Source organism: Apteryx rowi, unplaced genomic scaffold (genome assembly GCF_003343035.1).
Source record: "Apteryx rowi isolate R43461 unplaced genomic scaffold, aptRow1 scaffold_278, whole genome shotgun sequence".
Classification (NCBI taxonomy): domain Eukaryota; kingdom Metazoa; phylum Chordata; class Aves; order Apterygiformes; family Apterygidae; genus Apteryx; species Apteryx rowi.
Window position 1 is genome coordinate 661,020 of NW_020449174.1, and position 24,714 is coordinate 685,733.

At 44.6% G+C, this 24,714-nt stretch overlaps 3 protein-coding genes across 4 annotated transcripts; 1 reads left to right on the plus strand and 2 right to left on the minus strand.

Moving 5' to 3' along the window:
- Positions 1-100: 100 nt before the first annotated feature.
- Positions 101-3,705, minus strand: TEX12 (testis expressed 12). 2 transcript variants are annotated; one of them, XM_026068676.1, is made up of 5 exons: positions 3,680-3,705; positions 2,452-2,517; positions 1,829-1,940; positions 1,667-1,718; positions 101-1,401 (listed from the first exon to the last, which is right to left on the minus strand). In XM_026068676.1, exons 2-5 carry the CDS (start codon positions 2,509-2,511, stop codon positions 1,257-1,259), a joined length of 369 nt encoding a protein of 122 aa, XP_025924461.1. In that variant the 5' UTR covers positions 2,512-2,517; positions 3,680-3,705; the 3' UTR covers positions 101-1,256. The 2 variants fall into 2 exon arrangements, with proteins under 2 accessions (XP_025924461.1, XP_025924462.1); XM_026068677.1 differs by lacking the exon at positions 3,680-3,705 and adding an exon at positions 3,536-3,613.
- Positions 3,706-10,047: 6,342 nt separating this feature from the next.
- IL18 (interleukin 18) lies at positions 10,048-16,006 on the plus strand. Its single transcript, XM_026068631.1, has 5 exons — positions 10,048-12,901; positions 13,885-13,893; positions 14,411-14,551; positions 15,412-15,557; positions 15,692-16,006. The coding sequence occupies exons 1-5, from the start codon at positions 12,835-12,837 to the stop codon at positions 15,905-15,907; spliced, it is 579 nt and encodes a 192-aa protein (XP_025924416.1). The 5' UTR covers positions 10,048-12,834; the 3' UTR covers positions 15,908-16,006.
- Positions 16,007-19,847: 3,841 nt separating this feature from the next.
- On the minus strand, positions 19,848-23,030 carry SDHD (succinate dehydrogenase complex subunit D; the record flags this gene model as incomplete). The annotated part of the gene is made up of 2 exons (XM_026068681.1): positions 19,848-20,054; positions 22,882-23,030. Coding segments are annotated over 2 exons (315 nt in total), but the record flags the coding sequence as incomplete, so codon positions are not given.
- Between the last annotated feature and the right edge of the window lie 1,684 nt (positions 23,031-24,714).

A 24,714-nucleotide genomic window follows, 5' to 3' on the forward strand; every position in this document is an offset into this window, starting at 1 on the left:
CCCTGGATGTCCAGTTTCTCTAATTATTTGTTTTAAATAGTATCAGTTTGATGGGTGTTACATTCAATTGTGACTTTTATCTGTTAAAAGGGGGAAAGTAGGATTGAATAAGTCTGAAAAGATGTAAAGAGAAAATTAATTCACAATACTGGGTTAAAGACATAAATGTCACTTATGCTAGCAGCACAGCTATCTAGCACTTTATTACATTAACCTGACAATTTGTACAAATAAAGCTTTATACGTTTAATGTTTCATCTTTTTAACACAGTCAAATGACAAGAAAGAAAATTTGCTCAAAGAACTCCATAAGCATCATTAAACAAACTGTATATTCAGCAAACAATACTGATATATCAAAATGACAAAGTAAAACAGCAGTGTAATATTCTAGCTAGTGTTAACCTAGTCATTTACTGACATTACCAGCAAAGTTTTGAATATATGTTTTTATGATTATATTAAAATTGCCTTCATCTTATTAGAAAAACTATACAAGTATTAAATTGTATTTTCAAATTAGGACTTTATACCTCTTTATACATTTCCCAAAGTAATATTCTTTRTAGAACTCTCCTGTTTCTAAACTCTTCAGTCTGATCTCTTCAGTCTATTTATGTTGAGACAAAAATGGAATTAAGATTCCCAGTGTATTCTACTAGGATTTTAGCACCAAAATATTTTCTACAGTAGGAAAAAAATAAAAAATGGTTAATGCAAAATAATCAGAGGTCTTCACTTAAATAGTTAGCAAAATTTTATGTTTCATAGAAATATTTCTGTATTGTTATAGAAAGATTGGTTGTGAAAGAAAAAAATCCTTAATATTCACATTAGAAATACCGTGACTACTTCTGAATTCAGTACTTCCAAAACCTTGAGGTCAAGCAACGCAAAATTGCTTCTGTTTTCTTTGTAAATACTTCCAGTATTTTCTAGGGATGGAAGCATAGGTATAGCCTAAACAATGGGTCAAAAAGTAAGAAAAGATGGTTTAATGTATAAAATCCCATGAAATCATAGGATTTAAGATGGCAATTTAGTATTGTTTGTTACTAGCACTACCCTATTTATTGTATATATTTACTTATTTCAAAAACAAATTGCTACTTAAGTTGTTGAAAGTTTCCTGAACTGCTAGAAATATTTACAGAAGTTATTTATGAAACAYTGTAGCATTTATTGTAGTTTATATTACTGCACATAAAATATATGTACAACAGTTTTGCTCTGCATTTCAGTCTAACAAACTCCATTTAGCTTTGCAGAGTATTTGCGATCACTGTGAATCTCTGCTTCAGACTCCCCCTTTTCTGTTTTAAGTGGTTTTCTATGGTTTTCGCTTCCTTCAAGATTCCATCAAGCTCCTGGACATAAGAAGCATCCATCGCTGCTCTGTCACTTAATTGAAAAAAGTCTGAAGTTAAAATCAATACCAAAGCCATTAACTTTCTCACTACTACTTAGAACTGCTTTGATGCTTTACTTAAAAATGTGTTTTCTATCAAAACACAGTTTATGGCGAAAGTAGTTCTTTGTTGTAACAGAAAACAGGAGGTTTTTTCAAGGTCTGTGAGAGTTTACAGTGCTAGTTTCTTTAAACTGCAGCTACAGAAACCTATCTTAGTTAGAAGAGTGCTGTACAAATAGTACRAAGTTAACTTGCCTTAAAATGTGGGCATATTTTGATAGCAAGTTCTTAATCTCTTTGTTCATCTCTATTAACAGGAAAAAAAAGTCATTTAAAAGTCTGAATGAATCAGTTMATCTCAACATCCAAATATTTAATTAATGTAACAATTATTTTGGAGTATATTTAATACATCACCATTTAAAACCTTTTCCAGAGGTTCAGGTTTATAAACGGAATGCGAGCCCTCAGAAAAAGCCAGATCTGTTTTTTCAAGGGAGGACAACTGTGGATTTTCTGAAGCTTCACTCTAGTAACAGAGCACATGAAAAACACAGGTTCGAGGGCTTAAAACAAGCTCAGCACAGGCAGACTTCAATTACAGATTTTTAAAAAGGTCTTGAGAGACTGTTTTCAGAGAAAGTGCAAGTACTGTTGGCTCCACAGTGTCAACATTCTCCATCACAAGCAAGCACAACATCTTAGTGGTAGGCGAGTGCGAGGGAAATACCAACTTGAGACTTTTGCTCATAAAAGCTGGTATAATTCAGCCACTCTCAAGAAGCCCTACATAACTGTGTTGCAGAGCATACCCAATTTTCTTGATCTTCAAACAGAGCAATATTACAATCTTCTCATACGAGAAAGCCATACAACTCTCTGTTAGCCTCCATGAACTGAGCTAGAGCTCTTAGCCCCGTCCTCAGCAGGAACCCACAGCAATGCCAGTGAAGAACACAGGGCTGGAGGGGTTGCCTGGCTGCCCGGGGCCAGAAGTAGGGTCCAGGTCTTCCCTCCCCTCCTCATCCAAAACCGCTCACCTCCATCTCTTTTTTACGTTTACTTCTGTTTTCATCGGATTTTTGTGTGTTGCTTGTCATTGTTACCTGATAAAAAGTACAACGTCGTATTTGATGAGTGGTTTCCTTGCGTGACTAGAAAATAAGCCTACATAAGAATGTGTAAAACGCGCAAGCAATCCCTCTGTGAGCTTCTCCGCAAGCGCTCCCGGGAGAGGCAGCGCCTCCAAGCACAGCGGGGACGCGGCCGGGGCTGGCGGGACCAGGCGCGCGCCTGGGCAGCCGGCGGTGCCGAAGGGCGCCCGAGAGCCGCCTCGGGCTGCTGAGGCCCCTTCTGCCTTGCCCGGGAGCGGCTGTTCCTCCCCAGCCCCACCTGCGCTCCCCCAGCCTCCTCCGCACCCCAGGGCAGCGGGGCACCCGTCGTCCTCCCCGGCGGCCCGCCCCGAGACCTCCCTCCGCGGGCTGCGCTCGCCAAGCCGGGGAGCTTGTGGGGAGCGCTGCGGGCTGCCGCTCGGGGGCTAAAGGCTAACGGTCCCCGCCGCAGTTCGCGCTCGGGGACGGCTCCCGATCCTGGCGGCAGTTCGCGCTCTGGAGCCGTTAACGGTCCTGGCGGCGGTTGGCGTTTGGGGGCCGTTAACGGTCCTGGCGGCGGTTGGCGTTCGGGAGTCGTTAACAGTCCTGGCGGCGGTTCGCCCTCGGGAGTCGTTAACGGTCCTCGCGGCGAATCGCGTTCGGGAGCCGTTAACGGTCCTGGCGGCGGTTCGCCCTCGGGAGTCGTTAACGGTCCTGGYGGCGGTTGGCGTTCGGGGGCCGTTAACGGTCCTCGCGGCGGTTCGCGCTTGGGAGTCGTTAACGGTCCTCGCGGCGGTTGGCGTTCGGGAGTCGTTAACGGTCCTGGCGGCGGTTCGCGCTCGGGGGCCGTTAACGGTCCTCGTGGCGGTTCGCCCTCGGGAGTCGTTAACGGTCCTGGCGGCGAATCGCGTTCGGGAGCCGTTAACGGTCCTCGCGGCGGTTCGCCCTCGGGAGTCGTTAACGGTCCTGGTGGCGGTTGGCGTTCGGGAGCCGTTAACGGTCCTGGCGGCGGTTCGCGCTCGGGAGTCGTTACCGGTCCTGGCGGCGGTTCGCGTTCGGGGGCCGTTACCGGTCCTGGCGGCGGTTCGCGTTCGGGGGCCGTTAACGGTCCTCGCGGCGGTTGGCGCTCGGGGGCCCTTAACGGTCCTGGCGGCGATTCGCGTTCGGGGGCCGTTACCGGTGCTGGCGGCGGTTGGCGCTCGGGGGCCGAGGAAGCGGGAGCGGCTGGCAGAGCGCAGCCGCGCGCTCCCGGCGCGGGCGGCAGCAGGGCTGCGGGCAGGGCGGGCAGCCCCGGGCGCGGCCCGGCTCCTGCGCAGCCGGGCGCCGCCGCTGGGCGGGAACGGCGGGAGGCTCTGGCCGCTCGCCCAGGCTGCCAGGCTGACTCAGGAGAAGGCGTCTCGCGGAAAAACTGCGCAAGACTTCCCGCTCAAACACTTCCCGCTCAAACACCTCCCGTTTCAGCCAGCCGCGGCAGAAGTTTTTCATCCCCATTGCATTGCTTGAACTGAACAGCGCGAATGGGCTAAGTATCATGAGACTATCAGGAGCCATGTAAAGTGCTCCGCTGTGCACTCAAACAGCTGTGGTTATTTTTCCTCTTTTAAGCATCCGTGATAGACCTAATCACAATTTGAATCATTGCAGCGTTTTCGGCTGACAGTGAAAAGCCAGACTAGGCTAGACGGATCCATCTCATCAAATGAAAAGAGGAGACATGAATTAATAAAATCTGAGAGGTTACATCACTAAAACCAGACAGCTTTCAAGACAACTTCCTTTTTTTTAGAAAAAAGAAAACAAGATTGCACTTTTTCTTATGTTTTGCTTCACATCCGTAGGTAAATTAAATATGATTTCATCAAGAAATGTCTGAGTCAGATGATCTGATGAGGTGGCTTACTTGCAACAGCAGGATATTTAGACAAATTAATTCAGATCTCCTTCAGGACTACACTTCACGTTGTTAGCCAAAAATATTAAACATTATATAAAGTTATTACTCTCCTAAATCTAGCTTGATTAGCTATAGTGAAGAAAACTATTACAAGATCTAAAGTTATGTTGGACTTTGGGGGACTTCTGTGTTTTTACCCCCCCTTAACCTTGTATAATTGACGGTAGATTGAAAGTCAAAACTCAGGACAAGAAATGAAACTGCTGAAAGAACAAGAACTAAAGACTTCCCCAAAATAGAACCAATATTCGATAAGCTGCAATGGCCCACTTCATGAAATTCTCCCAAAATGCCAGAAATTTTTATGTTATTAGCAATACTATCTGAAATTAAGAAAAAGATATGAAAGCAGTATGTTACTAAAAATAACATGTTAAGGAGTACCACTGATATGTTAAGATATTTTTATTAATAAACCGTCTGAATTAAAATAAACATCTGAATTGTTTTGCCATTTTCAGTATCTTATGGATGTGTCAGTCTATAGCAAAAGTTAGGAACAAAAAATTTTCTAAGCCATTACTCCAATAAGTAGTTCCAGTTCCTTTTAAAAAAAATGGAAATAATAAAATGCCAGGAGAAATGAAAACTGAAAACTTGCAATAAAAGTCACTGGTATAAGAGTTGGAACCAGTTCCTTAAAAATGCAAATATATAAATAGCAATAGAAAAAAAAAACTTTTAAGCATGTACTGAATGACCTAAAGTGAGTTTTTAGGATCTCAGTCTGAAGGTTGACAAGAAAGACCACTTCCTCCTTATTGTTGGTTTCCTACAGAATCTCAGTGGCCCAGAAACATTAGCATCAGCACTTAATACGTTATAAACAATGTTGGCTGATTGGTATTGTGTTTTTGCACAAAGTTTGGTACCAAGTCCAGTACTATTTAATGCTTCATTGGTGATCTGAAAGTAAATCTAGACTTAATGATGACAAATGGGGAAAAGGAGAAATAATGATTATGATAGTAATTAAAAATATATATATTTTAATGCAATGCAATGAAAAATGAGGTATCAAGAACAGGGAACGGCAACAGTATTGGCAGAATGGGGGACTCTCTTGTGAATAAAGGTCTTTTGCCCAAATTTTCAGAAAAAATACTAAAAATTGGACAGTGAAAGAAAGAGACTTGAATATTATATTGGGGCTGATGAAAATCATTTAGAGGTAGAATCTTAAAGTGCTGGAGTGGTTTAGTTCAGTTGAAAGAAAACCATGAGGTAATCTGATCGTACTTTATAGCTTCACAGGAAGGAAGTATTGGTTATGAAATGGCTATCAGGAAAATGTACGGGAACCAGTGACCAGAAGCAGAACCCCGTTACATTTAAAAAGGATTTTTTTTAATCGTAAGAACTAAGCATTCAAATAAAATACCAAGAGGAACGGTAAAATTCCGTGTTGTGCATATATATTAAGTCTTATAGATAGACATGTTTAAATCAAATCTGGATGTCTCTCCACGGAGAGATACCGAATGCCATGTAACAAAACAGGAAGTTGAAAGGGGATGATATAATACTGCTCTCTAGTCTGAATTCAGTCGCTGCGAGTGCCTGTAAATAGATGTATATGCTTATTATCAGAAAGCAGTAACTGCCGAAAAAATGGATTTTTCTTTGTTTGTTTGAAACAGGAGGTAGTTTTACTCTGTTGAAGGTGTATTCTAGTGACTATGCAAAATGAAATCTTGCCTCACAAGAAATATTCAGTAACAGCCAAATCCCTGTTTCCTTAAATTGTTCTGAAAAAAAAAAGTTAGCTACTGTCAGTAACTTTAAAGAAACAAGATAAATTTCTGTAACACATCTGTAGTTTTTTTGTCTTAACATATTAGTGAAGTATACTACTTCTTCTGGGTAGAATAGCTGGGATCTGTCATTATTAGTAGAAGTGTATTATATTTTTATTTTTAGGTTTATTATTTCAGGTGAGATTGAAAGTTGCTCCTCCTTTGAGCTCAAAATCTCCCTAGTTTTATGATATGGGCAATAACACATCCCCTACAAACATGTATTGCCTTTTTTTGTTGTTTTGTTGCATGAGCTGGTGGGGGAGAGGGTTGGTTTTGGGGGAATGGCTTGTTCGTTTGGTGTTTGCTTTGCATAGTCCAGTGCTAAAATTTGAGCCTCATTAGGCTACGCAGCCTAATGTCCTAATGCCTTGTTACCTGAGATTATAAACAGAAAAACAAGGTATGGGAATTCCAATGAACAGCACTGACTTCTACAAATTACACAAAACATTGACTAATTACTCCCCCCGAAGTTTGCTTTCCTGTTTTTATGGCGTTAGCTGCGCTATCACTAGACAGCGCTCGCAGTGCTGTTACGGCGGCGATCGTTGCCTTAAGCACGGCACAAGCACAACAAGCAGAGCTCGCTTTCTGCAAAGCATCGCGTTTCGGAACTGCAGCGGTTAGGGTACGAACAGGGGATATCGCAGTTCTGTCGACTTGTGATTAATAACGGGGAAGCGACTTAGAGCTGGTGCAAATCAGGAGCCCTCTATTTGCCTGGCTGCAGCGCCTTGGCACGGTTGCTGGCGGTGCGTTTCCCTGAGAGGAGCCCGTCTTCCTCCCATGAAGCAACTTTCAAGTGAAAGCACGTGAAACGAGTGGGACGCTTCCCACCGTAGGGTGCTGTGCGTTTTTCTGTCGTTGCTACAAAACACTCGATGCGTGCAGTGTGCTTCCAGTCCCCCAGTGGCTTCCCAAAAGCAGACGCAGTATTTACGGGCAGCTTGCAAGCGTGCTGGGAAGGGGAAGTCTGCTGTTTGCTGTCAGCCAGTACCTGTTTCAAAACGGCAAGCTGAGAATGTATGAATCAGGAAAAGGGGCTGCGAGAACAGACGTGTGCCGCGGCGGAGCCGTGCGAGATCAAGGGAGGCGCAAAAACTTCCCTTCGCAACCTCACATTTGCATGACCGGCTTTGCTTTGGCCTTGGGAAAGAGCCCCGCTTGCGACGCGCGCTGCTCGGGCGGCCGCTCCTGTCGAGGAGTGATGCAAGGCGGCGCCCGCCGCCCCCCCCCCGCCGCCCTGTCCAAGGTGCTGAAGGGCGCCGGGGCAGCCACGTGGGGGGCGCGGACGGCCTCGGGGCAGCCCCGCGGGGGCGGCTGCGACCCCACGGGAGAGGGGGGCGGGTGGGGTGGGAGCCCCACGGGATGTGGCAGCACCCAGGCGACCCACGGGAGACGATGCAGGTGGGAGCCCCGCGGCGCAGCAGCGCCCGCCCCGCCGCCGCCCCCCCCCCTCCCCGGCTCCCCTCGGGGGTCTCCGAGGCCCCTTAATTCCCGTGTTAATCATTCATGGAGCCGGGGCGCGCGGGCGGCCGCAAATCCCCCTGCGCCGGAGCCGGGATTAGGCGGGGAGCTGCTGCCCAGCCGGCGAGGGCCCCCGGCAGCCGGGGGGGCCCCGGCCCCTATTCATGAGGACGGATTTCCTGTGCCGGGGGCGGGGGGGGGGGACGGTCCCCAGCAGCTGGCGAGGGGTAACCGGACACTGCGCGCTGTGGGTTCAAGCCCCGGGCTCCAGCAGGGAGGGGAGCGGGAGCACGGCGAGGCCGAGACGAGACCCCCCCCCCGGCGACGAGCCCCCCCGGCAAAAGGCCCCACGACGTGCCCTCGGCTGCCCCGAATCATCCCGCTGGGCTCCAGGGGGGCTGAGAGCAGCGTGGGGCAGCTGGATGGGGCGGCGGGGGGGGGGCCCAGCCCGCACCCCCYGGCTGGGAACAGAGCCCCCGGTGCAGCGCGGGGGCGGCCGGCGCCCGGGAAGGCGCCGTGGTCTCGCCGAGCTCCCCGCGCTGCGGCCCGACTTGGCAGGGCGCCGCGGCCCAGCTGCCTCCAGCCCCCCGGGGCCAGGGGCTGCCGGAAGGGGCCGCGGCCGTTCCCAGCGCCCCGCAGCCGGGGGGGCCGCCCTGTCCACCGGGGGAACCCAGGCGTCCCAGACCCCCTCTGGGACGTGCTCATCCCTGCTCCGAGCGGGGGGGGGCGGCGGGCAGACGGGGCCAGTTCCCACCCGCCTGTGTCTGCCTGTTGGTATTTTATTGGGTGTGAAGGATTTTATTCCCATGATGAGTTCCCGGCAGGAAGCCAGAGGTGGGGGGCCAGGCTGGAGATGGGGGACGCTCCCGCCGGGGGCCACCTGCACCCCAGCCCATGTCCCTCCCTGCTGGCACGAGCTCGGTTCCCGCACGGTTCCCGCGGGCTGCCTTCCCGCGCGGCCCATGCAGCATCGCCTCCTTCCCAACGCAGCTGGGCCTGGAAGCGGTGGCAGCCCCGGGATGATGCTGGGCCGCCCAGGAGGGAGGCAGGGCCCCGGCGGGGTCCCCCTGGGCTCGGTGGCACCCACGGCACGTCGCCCCAGCCCCACGGCCGCGCTGCCAGGCCCGGGCTATATATAGCCGCTCCGCGCCGCAGAGCAGCGGGATGAATTTTAATGAGCTCGTTCTGGCCGACTGCATCTCGCCGGGAGCGAGCCCGCGGCCCCACCACATCCCTCCAGCTCCGGGCCGGCCGCAGGCGCTCCGACTGAGCCCGTGGTGTTGGGCGAGCATCCGCGCACGGGCCTCGGCCCGCAGGACGCCGGGTCCTCTGCCAGCGCTGGGGGAGACATGGGGCAAACGCCAGCCTCGTGCCCTGCCTCAGTTTCCCCCTGGGGGCGGGCGGCCCCGGCGTGCTGGGGGTCCCGGTGCCCCCTGAGCTAGCCGGGCTGCGGGGGGACCCGGGGACATGGCGTTTTGCTGAGGTTGCCGGGCCCGGCCGGCCCCGGGGGCAGGATGAACTCAGCCCTGGCTGCGTCCTTATCGCAGGCAGACGGCGCGTGCGGCGGGGAAGGGCGGCCGCCGCCGCCGCCGCGTGTTTGCAGAGGATAAAGTGTACAGTACAGCGAGGGCAGGGGGCCGGGGCCGGGGCCGGGGCCGGGGNGTTCGAGGAGCGGTGCTTCGGCGAGACCTCCGACGCCGCCAAGGACTTCATCCGGCAGCTCCTGCTCAAGGAGCCGGGGTGAGTGCCGGGCGTCCCGGGATTTGGGGGCGGGGGGGGGGGCACGGTTTCCCTTCACCCCCGAGCCCCCCCCCGCCCCCCGGCCCGCTCCGTCTCGGCTTCGCGGCCCGGTTCGCCAGCTGGGAGGCGCGCAGCGTCTGCGGCCGCGGCTCCTCTCGGCGGCTCGGGGCCGCGCGTTTGGGCACAGCCCGCCGCTGTGAGCCGCGCTGCCGCCTCCGCGCGGGGCGGCCAGAAGTACAGGCCGTGTAAAAACTAGGGGGGACCGAAATCTGCTCATTTGCTTTAAACTTTAACTTTAAAAAAAATGAACTTTAAAAAAAGCAACTAAAGAAAACTTTAATTGCTTATTTACGTTGCTAAGTTACGTTTTCTATAATAATTCCTTTCCAAGCAGTGAAAAAGAGCCTCAAAATGCCAGTGCAAGAGTGAGTTCTTCCCTTTGTTTACCTTGGTTTAACACATTTATTTACGTTATTCCTGCAGCTAGTGCAAGGGGAAGAATGCTCTGACAGTGGTTAGTAGGTTCGAATGAAGCACTTTATATTCTAGAGTACTTACAAATCGTGATTTTAGTATTTTTACAATGACTGTACAGTTGTGGGATGTTTGATCTACACCTAATAATGTTATCTCTTTTAGAGGCCCTTGTCAGGAAATGCATAGTTACTTTATGTTGTTGCATCTGAATTGTAAGTTGGTAGAAGAAACTGGTATAAAAGTGCAGAAATCTTCCTACTTAATTTGTGTGGGATGTCTTTTCTGTAGCACAGATGCCCCAAACTACTTGACTTTAAAAATAAATTATTATTTATTTTTAAGTAATTAAAGTCACCCAGAGAAGAACCTGTAAGACTCCTCCATGTTAATCAGCCTTACAATTACAAATATTTGTCATCAGAGAGCAAAAAATGGCATGTCAGCTATTAATTCAGAAAGGCAAAATAATACCTTCCGCCTCTGATCTGTCCATTTGTTACGGTTAGCTTCACAAATCGTGTTTAAGGAACACAGTTCTGATGAGTTACCAGCTTTGGTTAAATGTTACTGATAGTCTGAGCTGCTGTACAGTGGTCTGTGGCAGAATTACCACTGCTCAGAAGTGAAAAACAGGAAGACTATAGAAGAGATCCCGTAGATGGATGGAGCGAATGTATTTCTCTTTCTCTCTGCAAAATGTGCTTGTAGAGCAGTCCCTCTCTTCATGCACTGAATTCTGTGCTCTTAGCTGCCTGAGGGTGCCCCAGGAGACAAACTCATGGTTTAATTTAACTAATGTCAGCATTTCCTATCACTGTTCTCGGCTTGGTTATCTGATGCTGTCTGGCGAACATGTTTTTGTGGATTACGTTCTGCTATGACTGTTTCCTCTCGTGGATGGTGCACCGAGGCTAGGCATGTAGCTCCAGGCTGAAGATTTCCTGCAGATGCTGGGCCCCTAAAGCTTAGACGTTGCGATGATGAATGTCACTGTAAATGTTATTTTATGCATATGGCCAAAAATTTTAAGCCTATCACAAAGCCAAGTAATATTAAAGATATTATAGTGACATTAAAGACAGCTTGTTGTTATTTTCTGAAGGTAAAATGCCTTTATTTATAAAAACATAAATAAAATGCCTAAGAATATTCAGATAGAGACAGCATTTTAGGAAAATGACCGAAAGATTTACTAAGATAGAGACCAACAGGAAACAGGAAGGAAGGTGACAACCTGCATTTTGTGGCATAGAAGAGGACCTTTTAAAACAGTGTGTACTGATGGAGAACAGCAAGAGCAGAATTGTCTTTGCCGCATCTTCCTTTGTCATATTATGTTTATTTTTATTCTCCCTTTTCTTTAAAGGTAGTAAATGCTGTTCTAATCCTGAAGAGATATTTTCATCATCAATTTTTAAATACAAGTATTTGAGTGTTTAGTTCTTAGAATTATGGCTTCCAGTGATAACAGTCCCAAAAGCAGTAAAACTACTCTCAGGACAGGTGCCTGCATGTCACTTTTCATAATTATTTTTTTTTCCCCTGGCATGCTGCTTAGAATCGAGGATGCGGGGATGTTTGTGGCCCGCAAAGCAATACAATCCACTTAGATGCATCTCTTTGCTGTAAGCACAAACAGCTGGGTGCAGTTACAGGTAAATGGAAAGGGTACAGCAAGTCTGTGACCATCACGGTTCTTTTGTTTTAGACATTAATAGCTCTCAGTCACTTTGCTAGGAAGTGAAAGAAGTGAAAGTCTGCTTGTGTGGCTGTTAGCTGCGGGAGGCTGAGGATTTAAACCAAGCTAAAACCAGTTATTCCTGCRGAGGTCCTGGAGGGGGTCCTGCAGGGACAGCCGAGAGCCAGAGGGCAGCCCTGGCTGCCTCGGCCTGAGCCCTGAAGGGTGTAGGATGGCGACGGGAAGCTCGGAGGTGCCCAGGCTGCCCGGTCATTAAAGATCAGCCCAGGAGGATGGCAGTTTTTTGGTAGATTTGCTATCCTGAGGGGAGATATACCTTTTCTTCTTCACTTTGCTCTGTGTCACTCCTGAAAGAGAATAGCTTTGAAGTCAAGCTCAGAATTCAGCCTGGACTGGAATAAGGTTAAAAAAGCAAATCACTGCTACAAATAAACTACATCCCAGCTCCTCTAGGAGCCTATACAAGTCCAGCTCAGGGTGCAATGGAAAAGCTAACCTGAGCAAGAAGTTTAGTCTCTTTAGGCTGTCTTCATAATCAATGGAAAGATCCAGGCCTTTGCAGGGGGCAGTTGAAGCAGGACTAGCTTTGGGGTGTTTTGGAAGTTCACTCTCTTTTATAGAAGGAACCGGAAAAGAACAGTCTGTGGAGTCTGAAAAGGCCAGAAGCTTTTATGCCTTAATGGCCAGTAAGAGGGTGCTTAAGCCAGTCTAAGTCACTTCCCTAGAGGAAAATCGAAATGATCATGTGATAGTAGGATAATTTTTGCAGGCCTAAGGGAAGAGAGCTAATTCGACAAAATGTGTTTGTGGATCTACTCATTAGCATTCTTATAGAAACAGAAAATGGTAATGAGTTAGTATAATGGTCTATATGGAACTATTATTTATTCAGCAAAAAAGTACTGCAAAACAGATTCTTTATTCCCCTATAACATCACATAAGTCAATGTAAAGTTTTATAAAATAACAGAACTTGAAGGATGCTGTATCTTATTATAAATAATAACAAATGGCAATGAAAAGCAGACAAAGCATCGTTTACAAAAGCAACTTCTCAATATGTAGCGAAATGCGGCAGCCCTATTACAGTACGGTACAACTAGAAGAGAACAAGCCCGAGAACTCCCTAGCCTTGCGGAGTAGGAAGCGTTGTTCTTATCTCTGAATCCTCTCCATGTGTTTTTGGCAGAGCGAAGATGAGTGGTGAATATATTCTTGTGTGTGCAGTACAACTTGGAAAAAACTTCTGCCTCTATTTTACAGGTAATTATTACCTCTTGCTGAAAGAGACATACAGTGTCTGAATTCCTCTTAGAAGAGCAAAAGCTGCTAAGCAATTCAATCCTGTCCTTGGGTTGGCATCCATATTTTTATGGCATCCTGTTTTTTTTCCCATATTATCTGAGCAATCCTCAAAGCAATGACACCCCCCACCCACTTGGAAGAATGGTAGTTCCTAAATTATGGAGCTAGGCTGTTCAGTGCAACAGGGATCTGAGTCTGAGACAGCAGCCCCAGTGTGTTAATAGGTCAGTAGCGTCATATTACTGCTGAACACCTTAAGCTTCTGCTGACTTTATCTGTTTGAATAATTATCAAGAACAATTTCTTTATCACACTGATTTCAGATTGATTTTTCCGTAACCCTCAGTTCGGGGTGTTGTAGGCACAGTACCTCAGTCAGTGGAATCTCTGTTACTTTATGCAGTATATTCAGGTAAAGGACACGCAGAAGGGGTGGAGTTGAAATGGGTGGCTAACTTCTGATTTTACAGGATGAAATTAGTTAGAAAATGGTCTCTTCTTTGGAGGCAGTTTGTAATGACTTTTTCTTGTCCTTTTGCTCACTTAGAACAAAGGTGCTAATGCAAGCAGTATTTTGCATGATGTTCATTACTTGATTGTAGGCTTAACCTGAACTGAGCTGCTCACGCTTAAGTAACCCTAAAAGATTTTGCATGCCTCTTGCTTTAGTGGTAACTCAAGTTTTCAAATGACTGGTGGTTTCATCATCTTGTTGAGTTTGTTATGCTCACAACTAAAACACATGCTGTAGTTAGGGCAGGTCAGCTGGTGGGTTAGTGGTAACTGGGGAGTAGAACTGGAAACGGGTAGGCGGCTGGCTGCCTTCCAATCTTGTAAAACAAAACTGGTTAGAAAAGAAAGTGGTCTCTTCTGGGGAGACAGAACCTAATGGTTTTCTTTCTTCTTTTTTTTTTTCCTCTCATTGCTCATTTGGAATGAAGATGATGATGGTAAGCTGAAAGTTTGTCATGGTTTAATCTGAACTAAACTGCTCAGGCTTACTAACCCACAAATGCTTTGCATACCTTGGCCAATAAGGTTTCAAACTGGTTGACAGCTAGTATGAAAAAGTGTTACAGCTCACCTTCTTCTGCTGTTGATGATGCCTTGTTTCCCCCTAATGTATAGGGTAGTAGCTTCCCCAATACAAGGACCTCATCATGCAAGTATAATTGCTGGGCAGGAGAGAGAATTGTTAGCAGCTGTACTTGCATTAACACATTTAGTAGCCTCTCTTGCTTGTTCCATAAATTGCTTCTGTCCTGGAAAATCTTTGTATCGTGACTGGGTTGCTAAAAGCTGGAGGGGGGAAGAACGATGTGGCCTCCATTTTGTTTGCGACTGCCCTTCCAAGAAATTATTTTTGCCTGATATCTTTAATGGCAAAATGAAGCCTGTAGTGATCTGCTAAGAGCAGGGGAAATTATAGCTAAAATATTTCATCCTCTTCACTTAATATTTCTACAGAGCTGGAATGTGATGCCTTGTGTAAGGAAAAAATTCTCCAGCAACGAGTCTTTCGAAATGCAAATAGCCAGTTGCTTGTGGTTCAACCAGATTTAGACATGGCAGCTTTTGAAGATGTGACAGATCAGGAGATGAAGTCTGGTACACCATCTTTCAATCCCCTGCTATAACCGTTGTGATGTCTCTTCATGCCAGATGTGCTTTTGTTCTTTGTAATCACCAAGTCTAAAAGGCACGACCGACAGGAAAGACTTAAAGCTTCAGCTGTAGCTTACTCTTACCCCTGGCTAAGAATAAAGCTCAGCTAAAACAGCTGAAATTTTGCCTGTTTTGTGCATTGATAAGAGAGTACAAACGCCTTATGCAGCAGGAGCCAAAATCAGAAGTTCTTCTTAAGAGTTCCCTGCACTTCAAACAGGCCTGAGGCCTGCAGGATGCCCCGTGCAGGAAAGGGCCGCTAAGATTTCTGGTTAGCTGTGATCACAAACTAGGTTCTTAGTCTCTTTTCTGTGTTGCAGGTTTAAACAAGCATAGACAACACACTTAATACCGAAAGCTTGCTCTTTCTTCTAACAGCAGTAGTTAACATTGTACTTAAGGTTTTGTTTTTGCTTTTTTTGGCCCCAGCAATTCATTCAGGACCATATTTATAGAACACATTTATTTACAGATCACCGATGTGATCTGATTTACAGATCATTATTTACAAATACAATTCTCACTTTGTGCATGCACACAGAAGGATTTGAACATCCATCCCACACCAATTGGTAAGTTCACATGTCTTCCTGCAAATTCAAACTCTTAGTTATTGAATGTGGACATAAGGTCAAATACCTGCTATCAGTAGTCATAAAAATTTGAAGTCCTGGCTGTCCTGTCAGAAAAAGCGTCCTGGGAAGACAGCAGTTGCCAGTGCAACGGTAAAATACATAAATAGGGTTAAGTTGTTGCAGCTCTCCTTCTCAGCAGACTATTAAGGATAAATAATTTCTATTTAGGCAGTGGAATGCACTTCAACATTCACTGTTACAAAACTACCACGCCTTCAGCGGGGCTGCCTGTTGCATTCAGCATCCAGATAAAGAACAAGAATTATTACATGTGTTGTGAGAAAGAATTTGGGAAAACAATAGTTCGATTTAGGGTAAGTATCTTGCATCTGCTTTCCATACCTTCTATATGTATAAGGAGCAAGCAAAATTAATTCAAATATGTGAATTGAAATGAAACTTCTGAAGTCTTATACTGGCAATAACCCATTCCCTTTTTCTTCCTCAGGAAGGAGAAGTTCCCACAGAAATTCCTTGCGAAAGTAACTTCATCTTCTTCAAAAAGACATTTACATCTTGTAGCTCCAAAGCCTTCAAGTTTGAATATTCCCTAGAACAAGGAATGTTCTTGGCCTTTGAGAAAGAAGGCTACTTAAGAAAATTAATTTTAAAGAAAATGGCAAATGAAGATGAAGTGGATGAAACCATGAAGTTTCTAGCTTAAGTCAAAATGGAAGTCAGAACCCGTGAAATACTTTTATAGTCTCACGATTTATTTTCTGGCTTTAAAAAAAAATAAATCTTGTTCTTTTTTCATCCAAGGCAAGCTGGTTTTGTATTTTTAGCTTGCTACCCTAAGTCAGTACAAAAAATACATCTTAGAAAGGCAAACAAATTAAATTTCTTGGGGGGAAAAAAACAGGAGAGGAATGATTTCTGGTCAGACAGGAGAGAGAATTATACAATGAAGAAACAAGAGCGTGCACGCCTATGTAGTCCTGTATAGTTTCATCCCTAACATCTTTAGTGTCTGCTGATCAAATAGCTTTTTGTAGTACATTTCTCACATATGAATTAGACCTATTGGTGGGGGTGGGGGGGGAGAAAAGCATGCTCTTATTTAACTCTTGCCCTCTTCCCGAAAAACAATTGTAGCTTACAAAAACCCAGAGAACCAAAGAACCCCCAAGATACAAATCCTCAGAAAACCAGATTCCATAAGCAGACCATGCACCTGGGCCATAAACGCTCCAGGATGGCTTCTCTTCATCAAGATGATTTCCGGAGCGTCTTCACCAATCGCAGTTACACAAGTGACATTCTCGCCTTCAACTGACGTAGAAACAACAGAATTGGTTGTACTGGGAACTTAGAGGAATCTTGAATTAGAAAACTGATAACATCTCTAAACAGTTAAACAGTTAAAGTCCTAATAAAGCTGTTTGTCCTCAGCCCACTAGCAAAAAACGTCTTCATGCTTTTACATAAACTTTTTTAATTTAACAGTTAATTGCAAATTAGTGACTAAATGAAATATACATTTGTCCTTCTTAACATGCTATTCCGAACCAAGGTAGCTATGGCTGGCTCCCATAAGGAGCCTATCTCATATGGATGTAACGACACGGCATATGTTGAGGTCCAGCTGTGAACCCTGTTTTACGTATGCAGCTGAAAAAACACTGGACTTCACCAAGAACAAGATTGTTGTAATGTATTCTGAGTATTTAATCCTTGAGGAAATTGGTATGACACGTATTATTCTTTTCTACATGTAATACAGGTTTTCTACTGATCCAACGCCAGCTAGTGCTAATCTGAACATGGGTTGCAGCTAGAGTCCTAGGTCCTCAACTTGCCATGCACAACAGTTAAGAAGAGGGCACAGTTGTCATAGTCCCTACAGGCAGAAATGCCTGGGGGAAACAGGAGCGCCTCTATCRTTAAACAGAGGAAAATCCTTAAACTTGCAGAATAGAGAAGACAAGTCTCTAGGCTTGTTTTCATTAAAAAAAGTAATTTCAGCAGCTTTATAAAAGCACAGAAGTTAGAGACAAGAAACTGCAGTGATAACCCTGAGTATCTCGACTTCCAACTTCCTGCCCCTAGGATTTCACCAGCCGAGCTGTTAGAGAAAATTAGAAACCGGTTATTTAGGATCAGGTACAGCTACCCCTCAAGCCATAGCGCACTAAGAAGGATTCACTAGAGGGGCTTAAACTCCAGAATGGATTTAAGATATCCAGGTACCCAGTAGGGCTCAGTCCCAGTTCTAGAGGCTTGATGAATGTTCATAAATAGAATTAGACCAAATGGTTAACACCCACCACCACAATAATTCAGAAAAAAAATAACGATAATTAAGAGCAACTGATACAGTTTCAAAAGGACTGAGGAACATGTTCCATTCACAGAGAAAGCTCTAGTTGTTACCTTTTCATTTTTGCCTCAAAAACACAAAGAACTGGCCTCAGACCTGCTAGTCCTTAACATAGTACATCTGGACTACTACATTCCCAGAGCTCTCATGTAACTCATTCCTTACACAGGATATCTTAGACACATACCGCATACAGTATTAAAAAAATTGCATCTTACATTCGGTCTCAAAACAYGAAATACCAAACACTTTCTATAACACATACTCAAATTCTACGGAGGGAGCTATAAATGAGTCATATTCATGCATCCTCCTTGCTGTACTGAAATAATGACTGTTACATTGGTATCTAAATCAGACCACATCAGACAGAAGCAACCATCTCAGTTCTTATATCAAGTTTAGCAAAGCAAAAGTGGCCAGTTACACAGTATTTCTCATGGTTACATAAGTTAAAAAAAATTTTTTTTTAAATCAAATCCAGATGTTTTTCTTTAATAAAAAAGATTTTAAAATCAAATCAGGAAATTAATCCAGTAGAATTCAGACAGCAGCTTATTCTTTCTGTCTATTGCACAGTCAGACTGAGGGAAACACAAAATTCTCTTCCTCTTACTATTAATAGCACCACAGAAGTACCACTGGAATTTGCAAAGTTAAGCAATCCTTATTACTGTGCAAGTCAGAAAAGATAAAGAAGTGAAGAAAGTTAAAAAAAAAAGTTTCATTTTTCCCCCTAAAATGCTATGAAACCTAAAGAAGTGAAAAAGAATGCTGTCTCAGTTTCAAGTCAAGCTATGACAGAAAGGTTACCTTTGCTGCCTTTGAAGTCACACAGGAAAAAGAGTAGCAGTGTTTATTTGGAAAACAAGCAACTTTATCATGGCCAGAGTGAGGTGTTAAAGCTAGATGCAACTGTTCATTAACACATTTGTGTGGGTGAACGTACAGGTTCCAGGGAAGCTTTGAAAGCCATATGGTATTTATGGCCGCTAAATTTAATCTGCAAAATTCCTCTTCTTCTAAGTCAATTTTTGTTTTCTTAAGGACAAGTCTTGTGTCAAGTCAAGTCCAAGTCAAGTCTTTAAGTATTTTCTTAAGGACAACACATATTCATAAAAACTATTTTTTGTTTAACACATCTCCACAAAGTAATGTAGAGCTGTAACAGTATGAATTAATCCTTGAGCTTGATTTTAGAAAAACAACATTATCTGCAGTGAAAACATTTTAACTAACCCCAAACTAGGAAAAAACGGTTCAGAATCACACACACACTGTTTCTGTAAATTCTTTATTGGATGGATTAAGAAAAAAGTAGTCCCTTTTCTACATCAACTCTCAGGGCCCACAGAGTTGCAGGGAGTGCCTTACATACAGTTCAGTTGTTGTGATGTCAGAACAACAGTTTAACTTTTCTCAGGTCAAATTTGTTTTACAAAATAGGAAACCAAACAGCAGTTATTTTAGAAAAAGAAAAAAAGGAAAAAAAGTCAAGATGACGCTAAAAGGCAAGTTATCTTCAGCTGTGTAAGTCTGTTATTGGTGTAACTAACTCCTCCCAATTTATAATGCAGCTTAAATCAGCTTGCTCTTGCCTGGACAGAATTCACTTTAAATCTACTTCTCCTCCAACATTTTTACTGCTGTTGCAATAAACCAAAAAATGATGTGTGATATGTGCTAATTTGTTACATCAAAGTAAGAAACAGCCTTGGGAACATCTGTGGGAACATCCTACATCCTGTGGTGGGGGCACGTACCCCGCCTGAGATAGGGGAGTTGAGCTAGCGAAGCGGCAATGTTAGTTTAGATAGCCTAATATGGTGATGGCGATGTCACATAGCACGACCTCGAAAGTTGTAAAATATATGCGTGACCTGAGGGTCACCACTCACAATGCAGAGGGCTGAAGAAGACCCCCTAGCAACAGCCGGCGCAACCGCAGAAGTTACAGGAAGTGCCACATATACCCGGAGCTGGAATTGCATATAAGGAGACTGTGAGGGGGGGATTGCGCGCGCCGTTGGTGGAGCAGGAGATTCCCCCGGCCGCCCAGCGCTGTTTTGCTTACTTGTAACTTGCTCAATTATTCCATTAAATTGGAATTTATGCAACCCGGCCCAAGTGGTTGTCAATTTGTCGCGTTTACCTATAACAGATGGATACTGATTTCTATAAGACTAGCTCTGCACTGGCTACTGTGGTATGTACATACTATGGACCCTTTGTCATTCATTTCTCCCTCATTAAACATCTCAGTAAAAATACGATGAAGCAAAGGCAGCAGTGAACAATCGTGTTTGTCAGGGACTCGGTTGCATCTTACAGACTCCACAGCATGGCCACAGCCTTGCAGATACCGACATCATGATAGTTAAAGTAGCAGAGGCCAGCGAAGGTAACGGCCGAGAGTACATACAGACCTGTATTGGCCAGTTTAATGGGTATCTCTCCATGGACGTAGTCAGTTATAACCTGTCCAAGACCCCTACAGAATAAGAGAGAGAAACAAGCTGAGAACAGAGAAGAGCATTCCTCACTGAAACCCACCCGGCTTACGGGAGCATTCTACTGTAACTGATACCAATCCTCTTCTCTGTGCTGTTGGTGTTAGTTAGTTCAATCACGTCATTTCTTTCACCCCCTATCACCCTTTCCTACAGAAAAAACAGTTTCCACTAAAAAAGCAGATGAATGTACTTCACAAAAAGTCACTCCAGAATTCATTCTACTTCAATTAAAAAAAATATATTGGCTCAGAGTTTTCTTAATGATACTGAGGAAACAAGGTGTTGAGCACAGCTCTTTCAAACAGTATAATTTGCCTCCAAGAAACAGTGGGCAGCTAACCTGACTTCCAAGGACAAAAGAAAAGAAACCAAAGGGAACATGCTTCTTGCCTGAACAGCAAGGTGTGGCACTCGGACCAGCCTTTAGCACAATCACACAAGAGATTCCAGGATGCATGTTTAGATTAGAAAATAGCAGCAACAAAAAAAATTAGCACACTCAGGATTTTCCCTACATCTGTCACACCGGAAGCCCGCTCTTTGCTCCCCATTTAATCTATCCTGCAATAGGTAGACAAGGGATGTGACTAAAATGATGTGGTACTGCTCTTCCCCAAAAGCACAGTGATATTTGCCTTCTGCAGTGACAGATGTCACCTTGCAAGAGAGAGAAGTGTATCTAATGCAATGGTTTGCTTCCTAGAATTTTGCCTTAGTCTAGTCTGGAACTGAAGGATCTACCACAAATTAGAAGCCAAGCTAGTGACCTAGCAATGTTCCAAGTGCTGCAGCAGATGCCGCTGGAAGTGAACACTAAGCTCATTTTTGCTTAGAGGGGATTGATACCTTACAGATGCCAAAAGCAAGAAAAGGGGAGCAAGGAACTACTAGAGACAGAGAAGCGAAGCAGAAAGTGGAGGTAACCTGAAAGGCAGCTTCTCTCAAGCTGTCAGAGCTATCAGCTCGGACTGGACAGGGGAACGTGAGGAGGGCAAGCAGCACCTCCCTGCACCCTGAGCTGTCCTAGGCACAGACAGATCAGGCAACTTGCGATTCACAGGCTGCCCTTTGACTGCAGCGTTGGTAAAGGATTTTCATAAGGCGTTTGCTTTGCATGGCAGAATAAAACTGAGCCATGTTAAGAGTTCTCTAACAGAAAAACTGCTCTGTGACTTTACAGCATAATAATTACTCTACACAAAGTCCTCAGGGGAAAAGACTGCTTTTTCCTCTTAAAGATATTCTACCACTGAGCATATATGAAAGCACCAGAAGGGAATTTTTCTGTGTAGGAACACTTCAGATTTTTAAGCCCATGCTTTGCAAACCAAGAATTTAATACTGGAAAAAATTTCCAGCTTAAAAAGAAAACAAAGAAAACCCCACACAGATGGGGGGCAGGATGCACTCTGATATGAGCTACCAGAAGCATCATACAGAAGAAGCAACACATTTTTCACATGGGGGAAATCCCCACACTGTTTACAGAAAAAGGATTTCTAGCATGAACCATCCGGACACGTGTCAACAGACACAGTCACTGAAGAACCAAATCTGCATGCATCAACACAAAATGTCCTCCAGGCAACTCATTTCAATACATGAGCCTGCAGCAACCTTTTCCATTGCCTGGGACTTCCCCATATGTTCATATCAGTACGACACTGAAATGCACATACCAAACAAGTGGAGAAATGCTTCAAAGGCAGGTAAGCTTAGCTTTATTTATTTTATATTTGAAAGAGCTATGCCAAATATTTTCAAGGATAGCTACATTTCAGATGAACTCTGTACTAAATTTGAGGGCGTTGGGAAGAAGCTCCCAGGCACAATGAGCCAAGTGCAATAATGCCTGGTACAACTTGGAAAGAGCAAAATTCAGATTCAAGATAACCTTGTGTGCCAAAACACATTTAATTTGATCATCTGCTTTATCCCTGCCACAAGGAACTATGGACCAAGATTATCTCAAGAATGCAAACACTGCCAGTTAGGCCAATCATGTCACTGAGCACACTCCTAACTAGACTCATAATGGAAAGAAAGACTAGTCTAGTCTATGTACATGAAAAATCACAGCAGAACTACACTTAATAGGAAGAATATCAGCAAGTATCTGTTTTCTAGAAAACAGAAGAAATTAATGACCAAGGTCTTGGTTTCTTTAGTACAATGTTTGTTATGATCTCTTCATTATGCAGAATCTCATCACCATTAAGATGTGCAAAGGGAGCCTAGAGAAGCTTAGAACAACTTGAATACAGTCCTGTCTTGCTTCTCTTCTCCTCTGTTCACACAACACTGATTCTTCTCCAAGATAAAAATATTGCAAGACTCTACACTGATGCAGCTTTAAGGACATGCTCAGATCTTATGTGGTAAAGCATAATGTGGAAGAAGAAAAAAAAAAGAAAAAGAAAAAAACAGCCACTAGCAGGGAAGGCCTCCTAATGTAAGATATTGTATTACCTGCAAACCACAAGATATAGACTGGAGAAGAACACTACAGAATGATAAGTTCACAGATACTTTAATAGTAGTATCTATCCTGCTTGCCGCTGAAAGAACAGTGTGACAGAGAAAGACCCAAAGTACAGCTAGTCTTGTCCAAGATGATGACAGTCACCAGAAGCTGGAGAGTGAGGATTTTGCGTGTGTCGCTTTCTAGGTGTTTCACAGTAATGAGGAAATAAGTCAAGAGACTTCCTGCCCTATGGGGAGCTAACCCAGGACTTTAGCCTAAGGCTTGGACCTGTTGTGACTGTGAGACTTTATTTTCAATTTTGAGGGACCTAAAGTGCTTACCAGTGACCATGGAGAGTGAGGGCTGCAGCCAGTGAATAGTCCACAGCTGGTCCAGGATACAGATAGGCCGCAGGAAGGAGGCCCAGCAAGAGGACACTGACAGCTCGCTCACCTGTCCAGTGCAAGGAGGCGGCCTTGGAACTGCCTGCAAGGAGAAGTATGTTTCAGTGCAAAGTTCCTGTTCAGAGTGCTGCAATCTTAACAACAGAGACCTCACCCTGATCAACACTACACGGTTTTCTCAAACCTGACTACCAAGTTTTAGCTGAGCAATATCAAGATGCCTTTGAATTACTGCTGTAGAATATGTATCTATTTTACAGCATCTTAAAGGTTCATTTTAAGAATTCCTCTCTTTGCTGCTGTTAAGAAAGAGAAACTTCTTTCACTAGAAAAGACTAGAAGTCTCAACAGGTGAAGTCAAAAGAAACAGCAGTCCTAAGTTCACAGTGTACGGTTCAAGAACAAGGTCAAGGTCAACCACKACAGGAAACAAAAACCTCTGAAACCAAAGCCTTTCTGTCTGATGAATTTCCGGAGTGTTACATGGCATTTATTTCTCCTGCCTGTCTCAAAAGGGCTTCAAAATCGAGATAGACACAGCTACAGGTGCCAGTGAATGGCAGCTCTGCAATAACTTGGCGCACAGTTCCGCCCGGGAATCAATATTGTTATTTTTAACTGTAAGTAGTGAATTAAATTTTTGGGACCATCAGAGTGATGAATGGCCTAGGAGTAGTCTGAAGGCCAAAGGATTTCAATCCCTCATAGATATTCAGCTGTGCGCAATACGGTCTACATAACAGATGACTCTCGACGTAGAACAGCCAGTTAGCAAGCTCTGTAACCAACCCGTACTTAATGCAAGTTTGCAGGTATTGTTAGGGAAAACAAAAAATTTCAGAAGGTTCTGAAAGGAACCAAAGACCCTAATATCATAAGCAGTATTTTGAACCTGAATACCAACATCAGCCCAGGCAAAAAAGCACACAGAACTGACTCTGTGCAATTACCTTTAGAACACAATACCCCCAAAGCGTTTGCCTGGCATGCAGATGATATCCAGCTATCTAAAAGTAAAACCTAAAGAAATTTTTAAACTTGGACCGTACCATAAAGCTTTTCTTCATCTTTGCAAGAAGAGATTTCAAGAAGTGACAGGATAAGAAAAGCAAAGGATCTGCAGTGAAATGTGACAGGGACTGAGGCTGTGGACTAATAAGCTTTTCCCATGGGACTCCAGGGCCCCCAGCACTACACAGCACATGTGTGAAATCTGCTGTTGGTTTAACCTTTGTTTTGAGAACTGGATTCTCTTTGGCTTTGAGGCTCTGTTTCACCATATTATATAGCCTAAGGAAAGTTTTGTTAATGTAGCTTGGAAAGCTTTCATTGAATTTTAATATCAAGGCCAGAAAAAAAAAGGATGGAAATGGCTTGGCTGTGGTTAAGCAGCTTGATTTACAGGTATTTCTTTGTATTTTCTACCTCTACGTCACAACGTAATAGCTACAAAACATCCTTGACCTTTGGTCAGAAAATTTTCCTATTTAACTGCGCAACTATCGACGGACCAGAAGCGGGGCTGGCACGGTTATCTTTCACCATCTCTGCATATTTCTATCGTCTTGAGACAGGAAGAAACAACCTAAAACACAGGCTCTGCCTGCAGATCAGACTTCACACATTAACCTCAGTAAATCAGAAGAGATCAAGAAAGAAGCCACAACTGCAGTACTTCCACATTACTGCTGCTGCTGGGCCTTAAGAAATCTAGGCCTTTCTTTGTGTGGGTTTTTTTTTTTTTTTAATCTTTTATTCCATGGTTTCTCA

Bases quoted from the DNA above. Each gene is read 5' to 3' on its own strand.
- TEX12 (XM_026068676.1), bottom strand. From the start codon at position 2,511: ATGACAAGCAACACACAAAAATCCGATGAAAACAGAAGTAAACGTAAA. The intron at 1,719-1,828 runs GTGATGTATTAA...TCCTGTTAATAG, and splicing joins TCTGGAAAAGGTTTTAAATG to AGATGAACAAAGAGATTAAG. The intron at 1,402-1,666 runs GCAAGTTAACTT...TTTTCAATTAAG, and splicing joins AAATATGCCCACATTTTAAG to TGACAGAGCAGCGATGGATG.
- IL18 (XM_026068631.1), top strand. From the start codon at position 12,835: ATGAGTGGTGAATATATTCTTGTGTGTGCAGTACAACTTGGAAAAAAC. The intron at 14,552-15,411 runs GTACACCATCTT...ATTTCTATTTAG, and splicing joins AGATCAGGAGATGAAGTCTG to GCAGTGGAATGCACTTCAAC. The intron at 15,558-15,691 runs GTAAGTATCTTG...TTTCTTCCTCAG, and splicing joins AAACAATAGTTCGATTTAGG to GAAGGAGAAGTTCCCACAGA.